The 8749-nt window shown below is 40.4% G+C and overlaps 1 protein-coding gene across 1 annotated transcript in view; it reads right to left on the bottom strand.

Moving 5' to 3' along the window:
- Window positions 1-295: 295 nt before the first annotated feature.
- The window catches only part of GGPS1 (geranylgeranyl diphosphate synthase 1), a 75560-nt gene continuing 67106 nt past the window's right edge, over window positions 296-8749 (bottom strand). The window contains exon 4 of the mRNA XM_082249961.1: window positions 296-1123. Coding sequence (XP_082106087.1) covers window positions 365-1123 — 759 coding nt within the window. The 3' untranslated portion in view covers window positions 296-364. The remainder of the gene's footprint in view (window positions 1124-8749) is intronic.

Genomic DNA, 8749 nt, shown 5'->3' with positions numbered 1-8749 from the left:
TACTGGAAAAATCACCGTATACCTATTCCAGTAAGGAAAGGTGATTAGCTCTTGCTCTGGCATATCATACTCAGCTGAGGAAGGGGGACAATTTTCATGCTAATATTTATGAAATGTATGTGTTCCATAACCACATTGATAGGACTTAATGAGTTTACAGGACTGTTTTTGTTTTGCGCTGATTTTACATTATAGGGTTGTTGTAATACGCTTGTGCATAAAAGAAGACTAAAGAGCACAAAATCCACTTTTAATATAGAAAAGACAAAAATCAATCACAATTATTCTGTTGTTGTATTTAATATTTTAATGATAAACAAATCTTTGTAATAAGTTACACTTTTAAACTCAGCAATTGGCAAGATTATGATGGGATTTGGTACATTTGGCTCAGCTGTTCTATTATTGAAACCAACTCAGGATTTCCTCCTAATAATTCAATTTGTCCATATGCCTCCTTTTCTAACTCTCTTAAAGTCTGTCTTGTGTATTCAAAGGAGCCTACCTTGTCTAGATAATGCACACAGTATTTCTTGATGTCTACGTTCTCTGTCCTCTGCCTCAGAATATTTTGTACCTGGGTACTTTCAGGCCTTGACCAAATTGCATGTATTGTAGGAAATGAAAACTTTCCCTCTGTCAAGTCTTCACAGAAGCTTTTGTTCTCACTATACTCTTTAGAATTTAAATTGGCATAATCATCTCTGATTTGAAAGAAAAGTCCAAGAGTGTTTAGCAGAGGTTTCAGATCTTTTTTATAAGATGAAAACAGCTGCATTAGGCCTACAGCTAGTCCAAACAAACCTCCAGTTTTCTGCAAAACCATATTCTTATATTCAGTTTCAGTAGGACAAGTATACGTATCTCTCCAGTATATGTCCAATCCCTGTCCACGGTGCAGTTCAAGCAACTGCTGGGTGAAAACATTGACAGCATCTGGATGATTAAGTGTTAAAACTTTCTCTAATCCTAAAAAGTATACATAATTTGCAGCATTTATAACAGATGGAACCCCATAAATGCTATGGGCAACAGGAAAACCTCTGCGAAGTTTGGAGTTGTCTTCAATGTCATCAATAAGTAGACTGGCATTGTGAAGCATTTCGGTAACTTCAATTATTACCTGTTATAACAGCAGAAAAAATATACAATTATACAGTGTGAAAAGAGAGAGAGAGAAAGAGAGCGAGAGAATACAAAAAAAAAAGCTACCTTTTTGTGATAAACTGTAATCCAGCTACACTTTATATACTTCTCAAGCTACACTAGATTGTCAAAAGTAGGGACTCCTGCCTTTACATGCACATGAAATTTAAATGGTATTCCACTCTTAGCCTTAGTCTTAGGGTTCAATATTGAGTTGGACCACCCTTTGCAGGTAATAACAAGAACAATTTGCCCTGTGGGGCTTTATGAGTTGAACACCTGAGTCACTAGGAGTAAAAGAACTGCATATTTATTGGGAATATCACAAAATATTCATCACTGTAAATTAAATATACATGGAAAATACATATTCTCCATATCCATGTCTATATTCTGACTATATACGGATACCCTACGGGCACTGATTGGCAGCACTGGTGGAACTACAAAGATAATCAGTGCAAATGTCCTTTTAACACAAGCTGGTTATCGGTTCTCTTTTTCTCTCCTCACACTGTCAGCGTGAGGAAAGAAATGCCGATAACCGCCTTGTGTCTACTTCTGTGATAAGCTGTCATTGGACAAAGTTGTCAAGCGGTAAAGATTGTATGTGAAAAATAAAGGTGCGCTGATAAACGTGCGTAAAGCTGCTACCAAGATGTGTTATTAAAAGTGATATTTGAAATAGATTGGTGCGCTAAACTGACAAAATTTCCACAAAATTAACAATGAATTCAATAAATGAAAAATTATGTGAAAAAATCCAAAACTTAAAAGTCCATTCTCTTGTGACAACGTGCAAATGAATAAACTTTTGGTGACTGGAACAATAATGTGAATCCTGAAACTCAATTCAATAACTGTGATAACCACGTGAGACGATCCCCACCACCGACAGGCTAATCTTCTGACCAGATAGACTTGGATCAAGCGTGAGTAAAATACATATATAAATGCCAGCTCAATCCCCATGCACCTTCACCCGGAGTGTATATACACCGCAAGCCGCTTACCAGATGTCAAGTAGGTTTAGCATAGGGAATAGAGTCTCCTCACTCCAGAACACAGGCTGTCTGCTGGTGTAACGATCCCAATACAAATGTTGTTCTGTCTCCTTATGGCTCCGCAATCGTTATGTAAAGGATGCAAACGGACCAATAGTGCATTACCCCCGATTTATTTAAAAGTAATAGGCAAATACACTTACATATCTCCTTAGGATCACAGGCATTAATCGAATATTGGAGTCAGGAACGCTCCGGCGTCCGGCTGCAGCAACGGACATGCGGGATGACGCGAGTGACGGCGCGACACGCCTCCTCTCTGACGCGTTTCCTCTTACGAGACTTCCACCGAGATAGCCCTCCTATCTCGGTGGAAGTCTCGTAAGAGGAAACGCGTCAGAGAGGAGGCGTGTCGCGCCGTTACTCGCATCATCCCGCATGTCCGTTGCTGCAGCCGGACGCCGGAGCGTTCCTGACTCCAATATTCGATTAATGCCTGTGATCCTAAGGAGATATGTAAGTGTATTTGCCTATTACTTTTAACCACTTGCCTACTGTGCACTTAAACACCCTTCCCATCCAGGCCAATTTTCAGCTTTCAGCGCTGTCACACTTTGAATGACAATTGCGCGGTCATGCTACACTGTACCCATATGAAATTTTTATCATTTTTTTCACACAAATAGAGCTTTCTTTTGGTGGTATGTAATCACCTCTGGGTTTTTTATTTTTTACAAAAAAAAAGAATAAAGACAGAAAATTTTGAAAAAAAAAAAGTTTTTCTTATTTTCTGCGAGTAAATTTTGAAAATAAATTTTTCTCCTTCACTGATATGCGCTGATGAGGCGGCACTGATGGGCACTGATAGGCTGCACTGATGGGCACTGATGAGGTGGCACTTATGGGCACTGATGAGGAGGTACTAATATGCCGCACTGATGAGTACTGATAGGCGGCACTGATGAGCACTGATAGGCGGCACTGATGAGCACTGAGAGGTGGCACTGCTGGGCACTGAGAGGCGGCACTGACGGGCACTGATAGGTGGCACTGATGGGCACTGGCGGATGGCACTGGACACTGACGGGTGGCACTGATGAGCAGCACCGTCAGTGCCCACACTCAGTGCCCATAGTGCTGCCAGTCAGTGCTCATCAGTGCCTAGATGAGCAGGCACTGATGGGCACTGACTGGCAGCACTATGGGCACTGATTGTGGGCATTGATGGGGGCACTGATGGCGGGCACTGATGGGGGGGCACTGTGTGTATGTTTTTACCTTTTAGTAATCAGGGCACTGGTGATCAGTGCCCTGATTACATGTCTCTGTGTCCCCGGCGCTGTGAGGCTCCCCCTCCTTCCTCACACTGCAGGCTCTGTGTGAGGAAGGAGCGCCGGCGATGAGAGATGATCTCATATGTTTACATATGAGATCATCGCTCATTGAACGGCCCGATCACGTGGTGAATGGACGCTGTGATTGGCCATTCACCACGATCTGTGATCGGCCGTGTCCAAGGGACACGGCCGACACAGATTTTCCCTGCTGCGCGCTCGGGGGAGCGCGCGGGGGGCGTGTCACTGGGAGGCCGTTTAAAAACGGCCTCCCGAAAATTCAAGTCCGCGCTGCAGCCGTATATAGGCTGTAGCGCGGATGGGGGAGGTTAAATAAATCGGGGGTAATGCACTATTGGTCCGTTTGCATCCTTTACATATCGATTGCGGAGCCATAAGGAGACAGAACAACATTTGTATTGGGATTGTTACACCAGCAGACAGCCTGTGTTCTGGAGTGAGGAGACTCTATTCCCTATGCTAAACCTACTTGACATCTGGTAAGCGGCTTGCGGTGTATATACACTCCGGGTGAAGGTGCATGGAGATTGAGCTGGCATTTATTTTACTCACGCTTGATCCAAGTCTATCAGGTAAGAAGATTAGCCTGTCGGTGGTGGGGATCGTCTCACGTGGTTATCACAGTTATTGAATTGAGTTTCAGGATTCACATTATTGTTCCAGTCACCAAAAGTTTATTCATTTGCACGTTGTCACAAGAGAATGGACTTTTAAGTTTTGGATTTTTTCACATAATTTTTCATTTATTGAATTCATTGTTAATTTTGTGGGAATTTTGTCAGTTTAGCGCACCAATCTATTTCAAATAAAGCGGTAAAGATTGGCTGTGATTGGCCCTTTACCCCGATCTGTAATCACAAGAGTCCGAAGGACTCAGGAATCAGCATGATCCTGGGAGGAGGTCCATGTATGCCCTTCTGACAAATTAACATAGAAACATAGAATGTGTCGGCAGATAAGAACCATTTGGCCCATCTAGTCTGCCCAATATATCTGAATCCTATGAATAGTCCCTGGCCCTATCTTATATGAAGGATAGCCTTATGCCTATCCCATGCATGCTTAAACTCCTTCACTGTATTTGCAGCTACCACTTCTGCAGGAAGGTTATTCCATGCATCCACTACTCTCTCAGTAAAGTAATACTTCCTCATATTACTTTTAAACCTTTGCCCCTCTAATTTAAAACTGTGTCCTCTTGTGGTAGTTTTTCTTCTTTTAAATATGCTCTCCTCCTTTACCGAGTTGATTCCCTTTATGTATTTAAAAGTTTCTATCATATCCCCTCTGTCTCTTCTTTCTTCCAAGCTATACATGTTAAGGTCCTTTAACCTTTCCTGGTAAGTTTTTTACTGCAATCCATGTACTAGTTTAGTAGCTCTCCTCTGAACTCTCTCTAGAGTATCTATATCCTTCTGGAGATATGGCCTCCAGTACTGCGCACAATACTCCAAGTGAGGTCTCACCAGTGTTCTGTACAGCGGCATAAGCACTTCTCTCTTTCTACTGCTTATACCTCTCCCTATACATCCAAGCATTCTGCTGGCATTTCATGCTGCTCTATTACATTGTCTTCCCACCTTTAAGTCTTCTGAAATAATTACTCCTAAATCCCTTTCCTCAGATACTGAGGTCAGGACTGTGTCAAATATTCTATATTCTGCCCTTGGGTTTTTACGTCCCAGGTGCATTATCTTGCACTTATCCACATTAAATTTCAGTTGCCAGAGTTCTGACCATTCTTCTAGTTTTCCTAAATCCTTTTCCATTTGGCGTTTCCCTCCAGGAACATCAACCCTGTTACATATCTTTGTGTCATCAGCAAAAAGACAAACCTTACCATCGAGGCCTTTTGCAATATCACTTATGAAGATATTAAACAAAATTGGTCCCAGTACAGATCCCTGAGGTACCCCACTGGTAACATGATCTTGTTCTGAATGTTCTCCATTGACTACAACCCTCTGTTGTCTGTCACTCAGCCACTGCCTAATCCACTCAACAATATGGGAGTCCATGCTCAATGACTGCAGTTTATTGATAAGTCTTCTATGTGGGACAGTGTCAAAAGCCTTACTAAAATCTAGATATGCAATGTCTACTGCACCTCCACCGTCTATTATTTTAGTCACCCAGTCAAAAAAATCTATAAGATTTGTTTGACATGATCTCCCTGAAGTAAACACATGTTGTTTTTCATCTTGCAATCCATGGGATTTAAGATGTTCCACAATCCTATCCTTTAATAGGGTTTCCATTAATTTGCCTACTATTGATGTCAGACTCACTGGTCTATAGTTGCTCGATTCCTCCCTACTACCTTTCTTGTGAATGGGCACGACATTTGCCAATTTCCATTCTTCCGGGACGACTCCTGTTACTAATGATTGGTTAAATAAATCTGTTAATGGTTTTGCCAGCTCACCACTAAGCTCTTTTAATAATTTTGGGTGTATCTCATCAGGACCCTGTGACTTATTTGTCTTCACTTTAGACAGCAATCTTAGAACGTCTTCCTCTGTAAAGACACATGCATCAAACGATTCATTAGTCATCCTTTCAAGTGGAGGTCCTTCTCCTTCTTTTTCTTCTGTAAAAACTGAACAGAAGTATTCATTAAGGCAGTCGGCTAGCCCTTTATTCTCTTCTACATACCTTCCGTCCTTTGTTTTTAATTTAGTTATTCCTTGTTTTAATTTCCTTTTTTCATTTATATATCTGAAGAATGTCTTATCCCCCTTTTTCATAGACTGAGCTAGTTTTTCTTCTGCCTGCGCTTTAGAAGTTCTTATAACTTGCTTGGCCTCTTTCTGCCTAATCTTGTAGATTTCCTTATCTTCATTGCTCTGGGTTTTTTTATAATTACAAAATGCTAGCTTTTTATTTTTAATGATTTGGGCCACTTCTGCTGAGTACCACAGTGGTCTCTTCCTTTTTTTGCTTTTACTGACAAGTCTAATGCAATTTTCTGTTGCCTTCAATAATGCACCTTTTAAGTAGTCCCATTTCTCCTGGACTCCATGTAATCCGTACCAGTCTGATAAGGACTCATTTATGACTAATTTCATTTTTGAAAAGTCTGTTTTTCTAAAATCTAAAACTTTTGTTTTTGTGTGGTGTGACTCTTTCACAGTTCTTATATTAAACCACACTGACTGGTGATCACTGGATCCCAAGGTTTCGCCTACAATGACATCATATACCGAATCCCCATTTGTGAATACCAGATCCAAAATGGCCTCCCTCCGGGTTGGCTCCTCAACCACTTGTTGCAGAGACAACCTCAGTAGGGAATTTAGAATATCTGTACTCTGTATTTTGGTTTTCCAGTTTATATCTGGAAGATTGAAATCACCCATAATGATAACTTCTCCTTTCATTGTCATTTTAGCTATTTCTTAAGCCCGTGCTGTATCCGTCTTTCGGCTATAGAGTGGGGGCAAAGGATATAACCAGTCTAAACTCACAATTCCAAGCCGGGCTAAAAACAAGTATGCAACACATAGTAATGTAAGGTAATTTTTAAAAAAGTTTTGTCATTTCAGTGTTGTATGTCTATTTGTACCTGGAAAAGGTTTTTATGGCATGTACTATTCCCAATAAGACATTATTTGAAACAAATATAATCTATTATATAGATAGCAAGGAAAGGAATGCAGTGGGGTTTTTAAAATGAATACTTCACAGCTGAGGGCATTAAATATAGAAGTTTATATTGTTTTATTATTCATAGCTCTTAAACCCTTAACAATGGAAGTTAAAACAAACCTTAATGCTTGAACTCAGTTTTGCAACGTTGGCATGTGTAAGTAAAACTGCACATATCATTGCAACTAATTATTGTATTCAGGCGAATAATGCCTCATTTTTTTCAAGATAAATTGAGCTTTCATGTAGTGGTAAATATTAATAGTAGACATAATAGTAGACATATGTCTAAAATGTTTTTGTTGTGTTGACTGGTAGGGCTAAGAAACAATAGTGTGCATTTTGCTTTTTTTGGAATCCTACCTAAAATACAGGTAATCCCAACTCACATCAAGGTAAATTCTAACTAATTTATCTTTATTGATTCATTTATGTTTTTATACTTAGGCCTTGTGCTAGGATCATGTTATAGAGTGTGAGCACAAGCAAAGGTGCACATACTGTATATGTGGAGCTACCGAAGAAGGCACACCTCTGAAATGCTGCAAATATATTTTATAGATCAGTGATAGCCAATTTACTCTCCTTCAGATGTTTTGGCGGGGGGGGGGGGGGGCAGGCTATGCTATCAGTATTAAAAATTGTTCTGGCATCAGTGGGAGTAAATAGTGCATCTTAGGCATTAGGGGGGGAATAGTGCCCCATCATTGGTGTCAGTGGAAGAATAGTGTTTGATCGTTTGTGTCAGTGGGAGGAACAGTGCCCCAATGTTGGTGTCAATGGGAGAAATAGTGTCTTGCATTAGTGGGAGAAATAGTGCCCCATTGTTGGTGTCAATGGGAGAAATAGTGTCTTGCATTAGTGGGAGAAATAGTGCCCCTTGTTGATGTCAGTAACAGGAATAATGCCCCACTGTTGGTGTCAGTGAGAGAAAAAGTACCCCAAGAGCTGGATAAAGGCAAACAAAGGGTCGCCTCCGGCCCCTGGGCCACGGTTTAGAGACTGCTGCTATAGATCTATAGAAATATTTTTGGCAACAAGGGATTCAGAGAAAGATCTATGAAGTTTGGTTGGAATATTACTTTTTCAACATTCATAGTAGATGTGCAGGGTAGTGACATCATGCACACCACTGTGCTTTGGAGAATGCCACTACATTTTACTATGCTGTGCACCATCGAGAGTGAGCAGTTTATGTTTTTCAAACATTTGAAATTAATACATTTACTAAATTATGAGTTCTGCTGAGGACATTAAAAATATCTGTGAAGGAGTGCAATAAAAGCAAAAGGAAAAGCAGAGCAGGCATGTCTGAAAGGAGTTTCAGCATTATTTTTCTTTTATTTTTACTTAATCATTGCTTTTACCTACAGTATATGATATAATGCATGACTATTTTTACTTATTTAAAGCATACCTAAACCCCCAAAAATAAAAGGATTGCAGCGTACCTGCTCTTAGATGTAGTGGCTGCATTAGTTGTCCTCTTTACACTTTTTTCTCCTTGATTTTAACATGGCAATCCTGCCATTAAAGTGGTTGGTAAGTCAGATGGTTTTTTTATCTTAATGCATTCTATGGGACCTGAGGGACCTG

This window comes from Pelophylax lessonae, assembly GCF_965119305.1.
Source record: "Pelophylax lessonae genome assembly, chromosome: 3".
NCBI lineage: Eukaryota > Metazoa > Chordata > Amphibia > Anura > Ranidae > Pelophylax > Pelophylax lessonae.
The sequence above is the reverse complement of the archived record's forward strand: the minus strand, read 5'-3'. Positions and strand labels throughout refer to the sequence as shown.